General features: G+C 32.7%; 1 protein-coding gene across 3 annotated transcripts in view; it reads right to left on the bottom strand.

Annotated features, from left to right (window-relative positions):
• Positions 1 to 19678, bottom strand: part of LOC129938341 (mucin-2) — a 304608-nt gene that overhangs the window by 51334 nt on the left and 233596 nt on the right. For all 3 annotated transcript variants that reach the window (XM_056045829.1, XM_056045828.1, XM_056045830.1), the window contains 2 exons: positions 8978 to 9094; positions 8594 to 8873 (listed from right to left, as the gene is read on the bottom strand). In XM_056045829.1, the coding sequence (XP_055901804.1) occupies positions 8594 to 8873; positions 8978 to 9094 (397 nt within the window). The remainder of the gene's footprint in view (positions 1 to 8593; positions 8874 to 8977; positions 9095 to 19678) is intronic.

Genomic DNA, 19678 nt, shown 5'->3' with positions numbered 1-19678 from the left:
AGACGCTGCTCGTCGGGAAACGGGCAACGGACTCTTGGGCCAGCAGGACAAGAGCGCCGGCGTCAGAGTTAGGAAGGTTGCCTGCTGGCGACCAGTTGGCTTACAAAGTTAGGTTAGGTTTCACGTTAGATTCAAGCGGTAAAGATAGACGTCCGTTTTTAGGAGTTAATATTTATGGTTTTAGGTTTTTAGGATTACTAGATTCTGGAGCATCGCGAACGATTATTTGTAGGGACGCATGGCATGTTTTAAAAGATTTAGGATTACAATTAGATAGTTCAAACATTAGGGAAGTTCATTTAGCAGATGGTGCAGGTATAGGAGTTTTAGGAATAGTTAAAATACCCATTGTTGTAGAGAGTAGGTCAATTTTGATTGAATGCTTAGTCATTCCCAACCTACCACATGCTTTGATTTTGGGTGCCGATTTTTGGGCATTATCGGGTATAGTCCCGGATTTACGTTCAAACATGTGGAGTTTTTCGAACCAGGAGATAGTGGCTTCGATAGATACTACGTCTATCACAGAGGAGTCTGAATTAGACGAGGATCAGAAAGGGAAACTTAAACATCTAGTCGAGAATGCTTTCGAGAATATGCCAGAGGGATTAGGGGTAACAACAATGGTAGAACATGTCATTAAAACTTCGTCTGAGCCGATCAAACAAAGGTATTATCCGGTTTCACCGGCAATGCAGGAACATATAGATAAATCACTTCAGGAGATGTTGGAAGAGGACGTCATTGAGAAATCAAATAGTCCATGGGCTTCCCCAATTGTTCTCATTAGGAAAAAGGATGATAGTTTTAGGTTTTGTGTCGACTTTAGGAAGGTTAACCAGGTGACAGAAAGGGATGCGTATCCGTTGCCGATAATTTCGGCTATTTTAGATAAACTTAGGAATGCCAAATTTTTAACATCATTGGACATTAAGTCCGCTTACTGGCAGATTCCAATGGCAATGGAATCGCGGAAATACACTGCCTTTACGGTACCTGGTAGGGGTCTATTTCAATTCAAAAGAATGCCTTTTGGATTACATAATGCGCCTGCAACATGGCAGCGTTTCATCGATAGTGTGTTAGGGCCTGAGTTGGAGCCATTCGTTTTCGTGTATCTGGATGATATCATTATCGTCACAGGTACATTTGAAAAACATTTAGAGATTTTAGGTGAGGTTCTTAGGAGATTACGAGAGGCGGGGCTGAAAGTAGGCCGCGACAAATGTAATTTTTGTAGACCTTCTCTTAAATTCTTAGGTTATGTAGTCGACAAAAACGGGTTACACGTAGACCCCGAAAAAGTTGATGGTATGATCAAAATACCAGCACCTAAAAATGTGAAACAAGTTAGGAGTTTCATAGGGACAGTTTCATGGTACAGACGCTTCGTACCGAATTTCGCAACACTAGTTAGGCCTTTAACAGATTTGTTGAAAAAGAGTAGGAAATTCGTTTGGTCACAGGAATGTGAAGATAGTTTTCGTCAAGCAAAGGAATGCTTAATCACAGCTCCAATTTTGACATGTCCAGATTTCAAGCTTCCATTTGTCGTTCAGACAGATGCATCCGACTACGGCATCGGGGCCGTACTCACCCAAACATTTGAAGAGGGGGAAAAAGTAATTTGTTACTTAAGTAGGTCACTCAATAGAAGTGAAAGAAATTATTCCACTACGGAAAAGGAATGTTTGGCAGTTTTATGGGCGGTCGAGAAGTTACGACCTTATATCGAAGGAGTTCGGTTCACGGTCATAACGGATCACTATTCTTTGATTTGGTTGAGCAATCTCAAAGATCCACAAGGTAGACTTGCACGTTGGGCAGTTCGGCTCCAACAGTTTGATTTTGAAATCATTCATAGGAAAGGGAAAGAACATGTTGTACCAGACATGTTATCTCGAGGAGTTCCAGAGTTAGCTGGGATTTCAGATGAGGATAAGGACCCTTGGGTAGCTAAGATGGTTTCGTCAGTTGAGTCTAATCCGTTAGCTTTTCCGAATTGGAGAGTAGACAATGGCAGGTTATACAAATTTGTAAAGTCAAATCATGTGATCGTGCACGACAATAACGAAGAGTGGAAGTTAGTAGTCGGAAAGAAAGATAGGTTAGGAGTGTTGAAAGAGTGTCACGATAGTCCACTAGCAGGGCACATGGGGGTTAGAAAAACGTTCGCGAGAGTAGGGGCTAAATATTATTGGCCTAAGATGAGAGTAGACGTCACCAAATATGTTAGGAAATGTAGTATATGCCAACAAGTGAAACCGATCAATGACAAGCCAGCCGGTCTTATGACTGAGAGAGTAGGAGCATCATCTCCTTGGGAGATGATTAGCGTAGATTTAGTAGGGCCCTTACCTAAGTCCAACAGAGGATTTATGTATATCTTAACAGTAGTAGATTATCTTACCAAATTTCCCTTATTGTTTCCACTTAGGACAGCCACCGCAAAGGCGGTATGTAAAGAGTTAGAAGATAATGTTTTCCTGTTATTTGGAGTTCCTAAAATTGTCATTTGTGACAATGGTCCGCAGTTTAAAAGTAGGGAGTTAAGGATACTTTGTGAAGGTTACTCTTCAAAAATTAGGTTTACTCCGCATTACCACCCACAGGCTAATCCTGCCGAAAGGATAAATCAAATTATCAAAACAACATTAAGAGCGTATGTTTCAGAGAATCACCGAGTCTGGGATTCTCAGTTAGCTAAGGTAGCTTGTGCTATACGCACTTCCCAACATGAAGTTCTAGGTGTTAGTCCGTACTATGCGAACTTTGGGAAAGAGATGTCAACGAGTGGGAATTACGAAGGTATTAGGAGTGAGAGCATTGAAGGGAATAGGAGAGTCGAAGGAGGAACCATTGAAGAACGGTTCAAGAAACTGAGAATAGAGATAGCTGCAAAATTAAAAGTAGCGGTTAAGAAATCCGCCGAGACATACAATCTCAGGAGGAGAGATACTCAATATCTCCCGAATGACCTCGTATGGCGAAGAAATTTTGTGTTGTCCGATGCTGCAAATTACTACGCAGCTAAATTGGCACCAAAGTTTGTCGGCCCTTTTAAAATATCTAGAAAGTTATCTCCCTGGACTTATGTTCTGGTAGATGACACCGGTAAAGATCGTGGCACTTGGCACATTAAAGATCTGAAGCCGTTTACGTCGTTGTTGGAGAATGAATGAATATTGGAAGTCCCTTTGTAAGTAGTCTTTCCATCTCGTGATGTTTAAACGAAGAGTTTTTTTTTGTAATCTTGTTTGTGTTATGAACAAACACTTTTTCAAGGAAGAAAGGGTGGGATTTGTTGCGTTATAAATGAACGCAACAATGTCTTTCCACATTTAATTTTAATTAATAAAAATGATGCATTTTGCATCCACTTTCCCACTTGTGTTTTGTTTACAACTTTCGATTTGACACTTGTCATATTCCTTCTACACGAGGATGAGAGAGAGCGGGACGGCCGGCCATAGTCCTTCTGACCATGGTTCTCTCTGTCATTTTCGTGAGGAAAAAAATACCAAGTCTCGTTTCAGGTTTCAAAAGAAGGATGGTTTCCATGGAAGTGAAACCAAACCAGATGGACGGTCTGGTTGATACGTAAAGTTTCATCAGAAGTTACTCCAACTGGAGAATGGCCCACGGCCCAACATAAATTCTTAAAATTGTAAATTTTGTAATCTTTTTGGTAAAATTCTTGTCTTTATATAGTTAATTTTTTTTGTTTCTCGATTAATTGTAATCATTTTGAAAATAATGTAATACGGGACAAGTTTTATGGACTTATGGACGGTTAAGTTGCGGGCAACTTAACTCGGGGGTAGAGTAACAGATCCTAAAGTATAGTTATTTTTCCCTTCCTTTCGCGCGGTCTTAAAGTCAAAATTAAAGTTTAGTTGATTGCTTTAAAAGTTTTTCTCGATTTTTAATTTCTCGGTCTTTGTCCGATATCGAAAAAGAAAGTGGGGGTGGCTGAATGCAGCTCCTGGAATCGAAGTTACCTGGAAGTGAATCCAGCGGACGGCGAATTCCAGGATGACTTGCATTTAGATGTGAGAGAAGAGCGAGTAAGCGGGATCGCGAGAATTTCATCACAAGTTGAGATCAACAAGCCGATCTCCGATTGGCTGTTGATGAAGTGATTGAAATCCGCCACTCCATATTGGCTGAAAGCTACAATGTTGGGAGATGGAAAGGAAGAGATAGGACAGATCTTGGAATCTGGCCGTCAATTCTTTTTGAGCTTTGAAACCGTGAAGATAACTTTCGGACTTAGACAGGAAAAAAAAAAAAAAATTGAGAATAATCCAGAAAAATTAATAGTGTCGTTTTAATAGAAAAAAAAGGAAAAAGTGAAAAAGGAAAAAAAAAAGAAAGGAAGGAAAGGAAAGGAGAAATATCGATTTGGGGTTCTGCAGAGAAAAAAAAAAGATAAGTAAAATTTTGTTTATTTCTGTTAAACTTGTTTATTCGTTTTGTCCCAATTTTACTTGTGGGAATTAAGACCTTAACGGTCCTTTATCCATAAAACTTGTCGTTGTTTTTGAAAAGATCCTGAGTTTTTATTCTGCCTTTGCAAGGTTTCTCAGGCACATCATATCAATAAAGTTGTCGTAAAAGATAGCCATTTTGTTTTTTTTCTTGGTTGTACTGTTTTATTGGTTCTTTTCTTCTCTTGGTTTGTGTTTAAAAAAAAAAGGTTTGCAATTTCCTTTTCTTTTATTTCAGGAAAAAAAAAATTGCTGGCGCCCCTTTTTCTTACGAAACGTAAGACCGCCCCTGTGGCAATTTATAATTAAAGTAATAATTTTGATATCAAAGTGATATCACATTTCCATGCAACTTTATCAATCAATTCATCGATTGATTGCTAATTGCTGAACCCACCCCTCACTGAGCTCGTCGTGGTGGCAGCACTTAATTTGCTGCTTGTTGCAATTTTGCCTCTTCGCTTATTCGCCGCTGTTGTTTGACAGTTCGGCATAATTTATTTCTCATAAGTTCATATTTCGCGCGGGTGTTTTGATTTTAGTTTAATTTCTTTTTTTGTAATTTTAAAAGAAAATAAATTGCAACAATAGAAGCCATAATCTCAAGTTTTTGAAAAGATATTTGAGTCGAAATTTAATTTTTTCCAACTTTTATTAATTTTTTTGTTTAGGTTTTTATTTTTTGTAAAAAACTGTTGATCAAATTTTTCTCAACATTTTTCAAAATGTTGAAAACAATAATTCTTATAAGATAAAATATGTTTGAAGCCTAAATTTCAAGTTTTTGAAAAGATATTTGAGTCGAAAGTAAATTTTTACCAACTTTTGTTAAATTTTCTGTCAATTATATTTTTTTCAAAATTTTACTGAATGTTAAAAACAATATTTTTCGAAAGATAAAAGTAGTCTAAAGCCAATATCTACAATTTTGAAAAGATATTTAAGTCGAAAATCATTTTTTTAACAACTTTTTTTATTTTTTTTTCGGTTTTTAATTTTTTGTAAAAAACTGTCAATTCGATTTTTTTTTCAAAATTTTATTGAATGTTGACAACAATATTTTTTTAAAGCTAAAAATAAATTAAAGCCAATATCTAATAGTTTTGAAATGATGTTTGAGTCGAAAATCAATTTTTACCGACTTTTATTAATTTTTTTAGCTTTTTATTTTTTGTAAAAAAAAAGTCAATTCGATTTTTTTCAACATTTTTCAGAATTTTGAAAATAATATAATTATAAAATAAGTTTGAAACTAAAGTTTCAAGTTTTTGAAAAGATATTTGAATCGATATTCAATTTTTACCAACTTTGAGTAATATTTTTTTTAGATTTTTATTTTTATAAAAAAAAACTGTCAATTTGATTTTTCTCAAAATTTTATCAGATGTCGAAAACATTATTCTTTGTTGCATAAATTGTTTTGGAGATGAAATCATATTTTAATAGTAAAATTTTGGAGGTGATATATTTTTTTTCAGTTTTTTGGATTTATAAAAAAAAACCGTTTAATGTTTTTTTTTAAATATACTTCTTTGATATCACGTTACAATATATTATACAAAATTTAATTCAAGTCTCTAGCGTTTTTGGTTCGTAAGATATTCAGGGTTAACTAAAATTTTCAACTTTTTTTCAAACTGCTATGGTAAAAAAACCACCCACGCAATTGTCTTGAGAGCCTTTTCTGCATCTTTCTGCCTTATTATCGACGAAAAAAACGTCGCGAAGGTACGGACGTACGAACGTACGTACACACGCACGCACAGACATCTTTCTAAAAATCTTTTATTTAGATTCTAGGGACCGAGAAATGTTCAATTTTAAAGTTTCAAAACTATCCATGGCTCTGATTACCTTGAGCGTATTTTGTGTGTGTAGCATAAGTGTTCAAAAATCACATACTTTAAAGGAATTCAAACTGCAAAAAGGGGAGGGCAACAACACATGAAGAGAAGATGAAGATTTTTTTACGTTACGTTGGGGATTTTAGATCTCAAGTAAGAATTGGTGAACATATGATCGTTCCCAACAATGTCTAGAACTGTTAATTTTGAAGACAAACTAATAAAAAACAAAATGTTGAACAAATGATCTTTACTAAGTCGATTCCAGTTTGTATTAATAATTGTTTTAATTAATAATTGAAAAGCGATCGACTTAGCTTTCACTAAAAGAAGAAGGATACTATAGGGCTCCGTTCTGTCTCCAACTCTCTTCCTTATATTAATAAATGATCTTTCGTCTGAAACTTCTAACCAATGAAATTGTTTTGCTGATGACAGTACCCTCAGCTTCTCATATTCGTTTTTAGATTTTCATCTTTCGAATGTGGACTACCAACGGCAGCGTATGATAAGCTCATTAAATTCTTATCTTGACAGCATTGTCCAATGGAGAATCAAAAACTGTATAGAATTTAATGCTTTGAAAACCCAATGCTGTCTACTGTCACAAAAGCGTAACCCTCCCACAATGCCACTTTTCATGAGTGGTACTTGCATCGAGGAGACTGAATAGCTTTGGGTCCTAGATATGTGCATTATAAACCACTTGTTGTGGAGTGATCACATATTTGACATCGCCAAAAATGCTGCTAAGTGTTTAGGTTTTCTGCGAAGATGCAAGAAGTTTCTTACCTCTTCGGATCTGGCTACAATCTATAAAGCTTATATTCGTCCGAAACTCGAGTACAATTCCCATATCTTGGCTGGTGCTCCAATAACACTTTTTAGTCTCGTGGACAGAATTCAAAAAAGAGCTCTAAAATTAATAGGTTTGATAGGTTATTGTTGTTTAACTGAAACTTTTTTATCTTTTGAGCACCACCGTAAGGTTTCATGTCTGTCATTATTTTATAGCTATTTTCATAAAGATTACCCTTTAGCCCAATTTCGGACGTACAGTAAAGTACAGAGATCCTTTTTTTAGTCGCACGACACGAATGTGGAATGCTTTACCAGACTCAACATTTCCCACTCATTACAATAAGCAGTCATTCAGAACCAATTTGCATCGGTATCTCCTTTCCAATCTTATCCTCCCTTCGCAATTGATCGCACTGTGTATAGTCATTATAAGGGGATTCATTTCCCCTTGAGTGCGCGCTGAATATAAAAAAGGCACTATTTTTCAAAAGTCTGTCGAATTACTAGCATATGCTGATAACATTGACATATTCGAAAGAATTCAGCTTGATGTCAATGGGGCTTTTGTGGGTATTGAGGCAAAGGCGACAAGAATGGGTTTAGTGGTTAATAAGGGCAATACAAAGCTCCTACAACACCGACGTCTTGGTCAAAATGTCACCATCGGCATATTTAACTTTGAGGTAGTTAAGGACTTCGTCTACCTAGGCTCCGTTATGAACGCAGAAAACAACACTGGCGCTGAGATCAAACAAAGAATAACCTCTTTTTCTTTGGGCTAAGAAAGCAATTGAGTACCAAAGTGTCGCTATATAAGAACGTCATCATCCCCGTCTCCTATGCGTTGCAGAAGAATGTACTATGACAAAAGCGGATGAAAGCACCTTCTTCGTTTGATCTACGGTCCCGAATGCATAGAAGGGGAGTGGAGGAGAAGATGGAACGACGAGCTGTACGGGCTGTACAGCGACGTAGACTTAGCCAGAAGGGTAAAAATCCAACGACTAAGATGGCTGGAATCACGTAGAGCGCATGGAAACTAATGCTCGGGCAGAAAGGTATTTGCATTCATACCCACATGACAGCGCATTAGAGGAATACCTCAGATCACCACCTTAAATAAGTAAGAAGTAGCTTAAAACTGTAGGTCCATCCATTCCTGACAACATTACTCACACACAGGAATGGTTGACAGTTGCAAGTCACTAGGCCATGTGTGCAAGCTGTTGAGCTACTAATAAAGTAATTAAAAAAAAATATTGTACTTCTAAAAACCATTAGATACATATAAAAAACCTAAAATAACCATTTATATCGCTTATTAAAAACCCAGAATCCTTAAGTTCATAACAAATGAAGAACAGTATTTGAAATTGTTAAAAACCCCCAGAAGGTATTGTAGAAAATTGAATAACGAAAAATACGCTGAGTTCGTAGGTCAATAATTATTCAACTCACCTCTATCATGATGAACATTGTTGGCATCTTGTAATCGCATAAGTGATGGCATACTTTCCATTGTCTTGTCCAAATGATGATTTAAAACCATTTTATGGCCACTACCAGGAGCCACACCACCACCAGCAGCAGCGGAGGAGTATTCCCTTGCGATGACAGAACTTGTCCTTTCAGTGGTCAATGGTACTGGTCTTCGGGTTGTTGTTGGTGCTGCTGTAGTCGTTGAAGTTGTTGTAGCTGGAGCTTGAGTTTGCATCGGATTTGAATTGTGAGAGTGTTTCTGAAATTCAATTTGTATGATGAATAAAGAACACTTAGATGAATTGAGTAAATATATTCTCAACCCTTAGAGTTCAGGAAATCTATATACATATATAAACAAACCTTAATAAAATTGTCCCTCAATTGGTCGGGGAATACTCGATTGGCATAAGAGCTCTGCAAGTACTCGATCCCTAAACGTATGTCACGCAAAAATTTGATGGCATTTTCTCTGGACATCTAAAAGAAAGAAAAGAGTAAATTGAAAATAAAAAAGGAAAAACCATATCAATTCAGAATTCTTAATAAATAATAATAATAAAACAATAAAATTTATTGGGCGGGTGCCATGTGCTGCCACATTAAACATAAGTAGTGTTGATTTGAGGATAACATGCACCTGATTAAATGTAATTGAATTTAATTTAATTCAATATCAATATTGGTTGAAACATCTCCCTGCCTTTCTACTTAAAATAAAACAGAACAAACATGAAACCAAATATGAAAATCAAAGATACGTATTAGTTAATTATAATAATTTATTGTGTCGGACCACGTTTCAGATAATGTATTTATTTAAAAACATAATTAATTGAAATAATGCGTGTTTTGAAAAGTACACAATGTTTTAAAAATATAAAGGTGCCAAATTTTAGTGATTATAGTATTTATTTTTAGATTATTATTAAAAATTGAAGTCGAAATTAATAAGACCTTTAACATTTTTCGTCAAAACTTCATTTTGAATTGATGATTTGTATCCATCTGATTTGATAATTAAAAAAGGGGCTGGGATGCGACCCACACTTATAACTTCCCATCCCGTCTGTCGATTTGTCTTGCTTAAAAGTTTGTCTTTATGTACTCTTATCAATTTTTACCAAATTTGGGTACTCTTTTTGTAGATTTTATTTTTATGAAAAAACATACTGTTGGATTTTTATATAAAAATAACTGAATATCAAAAACAATATTTTCTGTGAAATAAAATAAATTTCAAGCCAATATTTTTAAGTTTTGAAAAGCTATTTGAGTCGAAAGTAAATTTTTACGAAGTTTTAGTATTGTTTTTTTTTTTAGTTTTATTTTTTGTAACAAAAACTGTCAATTCGATTTTTTTAAATTTTACCAACAATATTTTTTATGAGATAAAATTACTTTAAAGCCAATACTTAAAATTTTTACAGAGATATTTGAGTCAAAAATCAATTTTTACCAACTTTTATACATTTTTTTAGTTTTTTTTTTTGTAAAAAAAATGTCAATTCGATTTTTTTCAAACTTTAACTGAATGTTGACAACAAGATTTTTTGAAAGATAACAGTAAATTAAAGCCAATATCTCAAAGTTTTGAAAAGATATTCGAGTCGAAAATCAATTTTTACCAACTTTTATAAATTTTTTTTTTTAGGTTTTTATTTTTTGTAAAAAAAAACTGTCAATTCGATTTTTCTCAAAATTTTTCAGAATGTTGAAAACAATATTTCTTATAAGATAAAATAAGTTTGAAGCCTAAATTTAATGTTTTTGAAAAGATATTTGAATCGATATTCAATTTTTACGAACTTTGAGTAATGTTTTTTTTAGATTTTTATTTTTTATAAAAAAAACTGTCAATTCCATTTTTCTCAAAATTTTATCAGATGTCAAAAACATTATTCTTCGTTGCACAAAATTGTTTTAGAGATAAAATCATATTTCAGTCGTAAAATTTTGGATGTGACAAATTTTTTTTTTCAGTTTTATTGATTTAAAAAAAAACCGTTATATTGTTTTTTTTTAAAAAATATACCTGTTTGGTATCACGTTTCAATTTGTTATACAAAATTTAATTCAAGTCTCTAGCGTTTTTGGTTCGTAAGATATTTAGGGTTAACCAAAATTTTCAAGTTTTTTTCAAACTGCTATGGTAAAAAAACCATACACGCAATTTTCTTGAGAGCCCTTTCTGCATCTTTCTGCCTTTTTTCTGTATAACAAAATTTATTTTAAGTCGATATCTCTTCTGGTTCTTGAGCTATGGACGACGAAAAAAACGTCGCGAACGTACGGACGTACGGACGTACGGACGTACGGACGTACACACGCACGCACAGACATCTTTCTAAAAATCTTTTATTTCGACTCTAGGGACCTTGAAACGTCGAGAAATGTCAAAATTTTCAATTTGACAAATCGGACCCATTACAATAACTTCCTATGGGAAGTTAATAAATCCATAAAAATCAAGCTGCGTTGTTATCTACAAAAACGAATTTTACCTAAGGTATTTCCCTGAAGTTCTTCTTTGTAATATTCAGATCAACTTATCTTATGTTGAAAGAGAAACTACGGTGTGTATTTTATAGTTATCTTACATTAGAGACGTATGGTTTAATAAGACCTTATGTGGGTTTTTTCTTTCTACCGTAGCATACTTTTAATTTTTAAACCTCAAAATAATTTATTTAATAAACCAAAACTTGGCCCACATGAGATGAGTTGAAATAATTAAAAAGAGGCTGGGATGCGACCCACACTGATAACTTCCCATCCCGTCTGTCGATTTGTCTTGCTTAAAAGTTTGTCTATATGTACTAGTATCGATTTTACCAAATTTGCGTACTATTTTTTATAGATTTTATTTTTTTATGAAAAAACGGACTGTTGGGTTTTTATATAAAAATCACTGAATATTGAAAACAAAATTTTCTGTAAAATAAAATAAGTTTGAAGCCAATATTTTGAATTTTTGAAAAGCTATTTGAGTCGAAAGTAAATGTTTACCAAGTTTTAGTATTGTTTTTTTTAGAGTTTTATTTTTTGTAAAAAAACCGTCAATTCGATTTTTTTCAAAATTCTATCGAATGTTGAAAACAATATTTTCTATAAGATAAAATTAGTTTGAAGCCAATATTTTATAGATTTGAAAAGATATTTGAGTCGAAAATCAATTTTTACCAACTTTTGTTAAATTTTTTTTTAGGTATTTAATTTTTTGTACAAAAACTATCAATTCGATTTTTTTCAAAATTTTACTAAATGTTAACAACAATATTTTTTGAAAGGTAAAAGTAGTTAAAAGCCAATATCTACAATTTTTGAAAAGATATTTGAGTCGAAAATCAATTTTTACCAACTTTTATAAATTTTTTTTTAAGGTTTTTAATTTTTTGTAAAAAAACTGTCAATTCGATTTTTCTCAACATCTTTCAGATTGCTTAAAACAATATTTCTTATAAGATAAAATAAGTTTGAAGTCTATCTTTCAAGTTTTTGAAAAGATATTTGAATCCATATTCAATTTTTACCAAATTTTGTTAATTTTTGTTCGGTTTTTAATTTTTTTATAAAAAAAACTGTCAATTCGATTTTGTTCAACATTTTACTGAATGTTGACAACAATATTTTTTGAAAGATAAAATTAAATTAAAGCCAATATCTCAAAGTTTTGAAAAGATATTTGAGTCGAAAATCAATTTTTACCAACTTTTATTAATTTTTTTTTTAGGTTTTTATTTTTTTGTAAAAAAACTGTCAGTTCGATTTTTCTCCAAATTTTATTGAATGTTGAAAACAATATTTCTTATAAGATAAAATAAGCTTAAAGCCTAAATTTCAAGTTTTTGAAAAGATATTTGAATCGATATTTAATTTTTACGAACTTTGAGTAATGTTTTTTTTAGATTTTTATTTTTTATAAAAAAAACTGTCAATTCCATTTTTCTCAAAATTTTATCACATTTTTAAAACATTATTCTCCGTTGCTCAAAGTTGTTTTGGAGATAAAATCATATGTTAGTCGTTAAATTTAGGAGGTGACAAATTTTTTTTTCAGTTTTTTTGATTTAGAAAAAAAACCGTTAGATAGATTTTTTTCAAAAAATATACTTCTTTGAGATCACGTTACAGTCTATTATATAAAATTTAATTTAAGTCTCTAGCGTTTTTGGTTCATAAGATATTAAGGGTTAACCAAAATTTTCACCTTTTTTTTAAACTGCTATGGTAAAAAAACCACCCACGCAATTTTCTTGAGAGCCCTTTCTGCATCTTTCTGCCTTATTATCTGTATAACAAAATTTATTTGAAGTCGATATCTCTTATGGTTCTTGAGCTATGGACGACGAAAAAAACGTCGCGAACGTACGGACGTACAGACGTACGGACGTACGGACGTACGGACGTACGAACGTACGTACACACGCACGCACATACATCTTTCTAAAAATCTTTTATTTCGACTCTAGGGACCTTGAAACGTCGAGAAATGTCAAAATTTTCAATTTGACAAATCGGACCCATTACAATAACTTCCTATGGGAAGTTAAAAAAGTTGAATTCCCTTATTGACCTAAAAAATACTATAATTTGTCCTATGTTGAGGCTAAAAAAGAAGGTATCTTCCTGGCAATGGTCTAATCGGCTCATAAATAAATATTACAGGTAATAGAGTAGGGCACTTTATATGGCAACAAAAAATATCACATTCAAATACTGCATCTTGATTTCAAAGCCAGATGACGTAAATCGCATTTGAAAAAAAAAAACACAAATCTTGTGAAACGATTCTGAACTTTCTTAATTCTATTTGAAAACGTTTGTTGGAAATGGTTCCATTTGACTCAGCATACTCCAGATATGATCTTATTAGTTGGAATACAAAACATTAGTTGGAATACAAAAGCAAGATCATAATAATTAAAACAATAATTAAAATTAAGTTAAAAGACAAAACTGAGTAGTTTACAAATTAATGACGCTATAGAAATTAAGTTAACTGCAAAGTTTAAATTATAAATTTATTAAAGGTAAAACCGCACATTTAAAGCAAAGAAAAGTAGTTAATGAGTTTGCTCTGGAATATTTTAACATTTTCAAGCCTTCTTATATCACTTGGCAAAGAGTTCCATAAGCGAATGGCGTTGACAAAGAATTGCCGCTCAGATGTTAGGCATGTATGTCGTGGGATGTTAAGCTTGTTTGATCTATTTGAAGTAGGAAATTGTAATCTGTAATAAAGGTTATGTGGTTGATGCGTCTGTTTAATACTGAAGAGAAGAAGAAGTGTTAGATATTGTAGAAAATACTTAAACTGCATGTTGAATAGAGAAGAAGCAAACTCGGAGATATGGTCATATCTTTTAAGACCGTAGATGTATCTTACTGTGTTGTTGAAGGCAATCTTAAGCTTTCGTCTACTCTCAGCATCACAGTTACAATAGATTTCACAACCATATGTAAGAAGTGGAATAATCAAAGTCTTAGCTAACATTTTTCGAGTTTTAATGGGAGTTAAGTATTGGGAATCTTGAAGAACCCTAAGAGCACCGTACACTTTACCAACAGTTGAATTTATGTGGTTTTCCCAAGTTAAAGATCTGTTGAAAATGACACCAAGATTTTTAGCTGTTTCTACGTAGTCAATAACTATATCATTGAGCATTAAGCGAGGGAAATAAGAAAGATCAAGAGACTTTTTAGAGATAACTAAGCATTTAGTTTTCGACGGATTTAAGAACAGGCCAATTTTTGGGACCAAATATGGATGCTTAAAAGGTCCTGATTTATGTTATGAACGCAATTTTCAATAAGACCTAGTGGACTACTCAAGTAAAGTTGCACGTCATCAGCATACATTTGTATAAGCGAAAACTTCAATATCGATGGCAACTCATTTATATAAAGCGAGAAGAGAATCGTGCCCAATATCGATCCTTGAGGAACACCTTTCAAGACCCGCAAACAAGAAGACAATCTTTTGGAAAGACTTACAGCCTGTTTTCTATCACTTAGATAAGAATGAAGCAAATTAGCAGCAGAAGATGAAAAATTAAATTGATGAATAAGCTTACGTATGAGAATCGAGTGTTTGATAGTGTCAAAAGCTTTTGAAAAATCCAAAAGAACCAAAAAACTTACATTATCGACATCAACAGCTAGTCTAATGTTTTCAGACACATTCAATAGCGCTGTCAAACAGTTATGTTTTGGACGAAAACCGGACTGAAAAGGTGTCAGTAAATCGACTCTACTTAGGTATGTATTTATTTGTCTTTGCATAATCCTTTCTAAAACCTTATAAAGAAATGGAAGTATAGAGATTGGACGAAAATCCTTGCCATTAGATGATTTTGGTACGGGGACTATCTTTGCTTGCTTCCAAATCGTTGAAAAAATATCGGTTGTTAGTATTGTATTAAGCAAATGTGTAGTATAAGTCAAAAGAAGTGGTAGTAAAGCTCTTATAGAAACAGGGTGTATACCATCAATTCCAACTGTATTGGATTTAACTAGCATAAAGCTTTCAACCACTTCAGTACAATCAATCCTAGAGAACTCAAAAGCAGATTGGGAGGCTAAAGAATTACCTTCGTTAAATACTTCATACAGATCCAGTGAAGATGTAGAGGGCAACGTTAAAAATTGTTTATTCAACTCATTGATGTCAATGTCATGACACTTAGAACTTTTTTGCTTACCAATACCGATATCACGTAGATTGTTCCACAGTTTTCGACCATTAGTGGATAAATTAAGACGATTTTTGAAAACTTTTGATTTTTCCGTGCGTATCTTACAAACGACTTGGTTTCGAAGTAACCGGTATGATCTGTGAAGATCTTCTAACCTATATCTTTTCCAACGAAGGTATGCTTGATTTCTACGGTACATGAGAGAGGAAATTTCTGGAGTAAACCATGGTTGAGACCGATGTGATGTTCGTGACTTTATCTCAAGACTCTGTGGTAACTAAGGCATCTTACGAAATTTAGTATACTCTTAGTAAGCACATAAAACTGTTAACCGATGTATGTTTCGTAAGTGCTGCCGATATACTGTTTGATAAATTTAGCAACAAAAAACATATATTGTCTGAAATAAGAAAAGTTACAGCTGTCTGATTCAACATGTGTGAGACGTATTGAAGACATTTCCAAATATAATCGTAAAAATTTAATAGAAATCTTAGGGAACTGTATATTTTTTAGCTTGGCTTTCGATTCCAGCACTGATATTTCAGCAACATCTCAATGCTCGGTGTTTGCGAGATATTGCACAGAATAGAATTTAATCTTCGAAGAATTTTTCCAATTCCTTCCGATGAAAGGTCAGACCCGGGGAATAGATTTCAATTTAAAATTTTCTAGAGCAGAAAGATATTGATATTAAGAAAATCGTGGGTGTATGTACCGATGGCTGTCCATCCATGACTGGATCTGAAAATGGATTTATATTCGTGTTTAAAAAAAATATAATTTGATAAATTTAATTACATTTTATTGCATTATTCATCAAGAAAACTTAGAAGCATGGATTATAAATTTAAAAATCGATGCTGCGTTGAAGATTGTAATTGATACTTTGAATTAAATTCGAGCGAGAGAATTAAACCACAGAAAATTTAAAAGCCTTTTGGAAGATTTGGCAAATAAAGTATTTGCTTTTGAAGAAAAGCTTAATATTTTTCATGAAGAAATAAGAAATAAACTGCTACAAAATTTTCCAACAATGGTAATAGCTACAAAGGACCTCATCGACATCTCTGAAGAAAACTGCTCAGCAATATTGAATTAAACTGAACATCACTGTCAAAAGAATTTGAAAAAAGGTATCATGATATCAGAAAAATAAAAAAATGCTTAACGCTTGTAGAAAAACCATGGCATCTGGAAACAACGACTATCTCACAAGTGGTTTCTGTATTAAATCAAGATCAGGCAAAGTTTTTTGATGAGTTCATCGATTTTAAAAACGATTCAAATCTTGAATCTCTGTTTAAGGAAAAAGGGGAATATTTAGAATTTTGGAGCATCCTCCCTGAAAAATATGCAATCGTCAAAAGAAGTTTACAGATTCTGCCGACATTATTTGGATCTACATTTGTTTGCGAATTTTCGTTTTCCAGAATGAAATATGCAAAAAATATTTACAGAAACAAACGTACGGACTGCCACCTAGATGATGTCATTAGGTTGGCAAAAAAGAGGCTGGGATGCGACTAACACTGATAACTTCCCATCCCGTCTGTCAATTTGTCTTCGTTAAAAGTTTGTCTATATGTACTCGTATCAATTTTTACCAAATTTGCGAACTATTTTTTGTAGATTTTATTTTTTATGAAAAAACGGACTGTTGGATTTTTACATAAAAGTTACTGAATATCGAAAACAATATTTTCTGTGAAATAAAATAAGTTTGAAGCCAATATTTTTAATTTTTGAAAAGCTATTTGAGTGGAAAGTAAATCTTTACCAACTTTTATACAAATTTTTTAGGTTTATATTTTATGTAAAAAAAACTGTCAATTCGATTTTTCTTAAAATTTGTCCTAATGTTAAAAACAATATTTCTTATAAGTAAAAATTAGTTTGAAGCTATTATCTCAAATTTTTGAAAATATATTTAAGTCGAAAATCATTTTTTAAACCAACTTTTGTAAATTTGTTTCGGTTTTTAATTTTTTGTAAAAAAACTGTCAATTCGATTTTTTTCAATATTTTTAAGAATGTTAAAAACAATATTTTTTATAAGATGAAATAAGTTTGAAGCATAAATTTCAAGTTTTGGATAAGATATTTCAATCGATATTCAATTTTCACCAACTTTGGGTAATGTTTTTTTTTAGAATTTTATTTTTTATAAAAAAAACTGTCAATTCGATTTTTCTCAAAATTTTATCAGATGTCAAAAACATTATTGTTCGTTGCACAAAATTGTTTTGGAGATGAAATAATATTTTTGTCGTAAGATTTTGGAAGTGAAACATTTTTTTTTCAGTTTTTTTGATTTATAAAAAAACCGTTTGATGGATTTTTTTGCAAAAAAATATACTTTTTTGATATCATGTTTGTTTGGAATTTCCTTCCCCTACTCTAAATGTTTTACCTCGACTGAAGTGAGGACCTCATTTGGAAAAGGATCTTTTTTGATCTGTTGGGTATTGCAACAATAACATTGGAAGTCCAAGGAGCATATGTTCTTGTTTGTGTCATCTGAGTTCCGTGATATCCCTGTCTTTTCGTGAGAACACATTTAATCTATAGCACCAAATATGTTAAGTGTGCCGAAGAATACTTCACCTTAACGTCCTTTTAAATAACATATGTAGTAAAAGTTCCCCTGGATGGTTCAGCATCCAGTCATCACATGTGGCATTAAGGAAATTGTTTAGAAGTCCATAGGGACCTATGTAACGGCTTAATCCTATGAGTAATGTGCTGTGAAATGGTTAAGAGAGCACAATGCCATAATACTTAGCGTAGTGAATAGCCTCAAGACATACATGGCTTTCATGGATGGCCATAATTATTAAGCGATTATTAAGTTTGCCTGCTTTAAAGTGACTTAGAAAGTGTTCGAGATATTTTACAAAATTTTTAGAGGTCATATAACCGCTGGCTGTTGTGATCGATCATTCTTTTTTTGGCAGTTAATAGATAGATATAGTTGCCCAATTGAACTTATTGTACAACAAGCGGTCACTGTTTCCTCTGGTACACCTAATATGATGTTACCTACTTGTTTTCACCTCTGTGCGCTATTATTTTCCTTAGCGTACGTCTTTTGTTTCAAAATTGTTCTGTTTTATTACAGTCATTAAGTTGGTATTCAATTTTGAATTTCGTAAAACCAAACATCTAATCTTAGCTAACTTCCTTGCAGGTATCACAAGTTGGAGGTACTTTTTCCTGTTCGATACAGCGATATGTACGAGAGTTGCCTTGTTTGTTTACTCGTTACGTGATGTAGTTTCCTTGCTTTTTTAAGAAAGCTTGACAACATATTATCTACTCGTGCTTTTGTGAATATTTTTCACTTGTTGTAGTTAGGAACAAATCTTATTTCACCATCGGAAGCCATTTGTGCTTAAATGTACCGTTTTAGGGTCATAACATTCAGACCTTTAAAGCTACGTCCAAAAGCTTTAAAGGTCGTCCTTCTATAATATTATCTCTATCCAAAGGAGTTCTATTCTCCCCAACTACATTTTGTATCTCCAGTAAAAAAAGCATTTAAAGTTGAACAGCGCATAAGTCAATATATCTTAACTACACATGTAACCTATACGTTTTTAAAAGTCTCACAAAATAAAGACCGTATAAATTAGATAAAGTGGTAATTGGACAGCCAGAACGGCGTTTAAAAAATATTCTAAAGACCATGTGCGAAAAATCATTAAGTGCAATAAAGCCAACATTTTGGATTTTAATAAGAAAGTTCTATGCACCTTATAAAACTATTCAATATTACTAAATACTCTATTTACTATTCTATTGATTTGTTCTTGAAACACCATAAAATGTGTATTTATAAATATTTACCAATGAATTAACGTGTATAAGCGCTTTATAAATACTTTTCCAATTTAATATGAAAAAAAGTTAAAGTTTAACTTTTAATAAGGGTAAAGGATATTTATTATTTTCCCACAACAATAAATAACACGAAACTAACGCCTTATATTTATATTATAGGCATAATCTACATAGTTATAAATTAGCTACCATATAACCATCAGATACCTTTTCTGAAACACTGCGGTTTAATGTCGTGATTCAAATGAATTAATATTATTTTCAAACCTGAAACGTGAAACTAAAACTAAAACAAGAAACACAAATTCGACCAAACACGCAATATAACTAACTTCCAATATTTACAAGGTAAGTACTCGTAGGTAGGTGAGGTAGGCGTGGAACAAAGTTAATATTCTCAAAACTATTTTAATCAATTCAGATGTAAGAACTAAGAATTTACTTTTGAAAACATCAATCACTTTGTACGAAGTTTCTAACATTTCAAGGTATATTCTTGCTGAGAGATATTTTATGAACGTAA

This window comes from Eupeodes corollae, chromosome 1, assembly GCF_945859685.1.
Source record: "Eupeodes corollae chromosome 1, idEupCoro1.1, whole genome shotgun sequence".
Classification (NCBI taxonomy): domain Eukaryota; kingdom Metazoa; phylum Arthropoda; class Insecta; order Diptera; family Syrphidae; genus Eupeodes; species Eupeodes corollae.
Note: the sequence above shows the minus strand (reverse complement) of the source record. Positions and strands in the feature narration are given on the sequence as shown.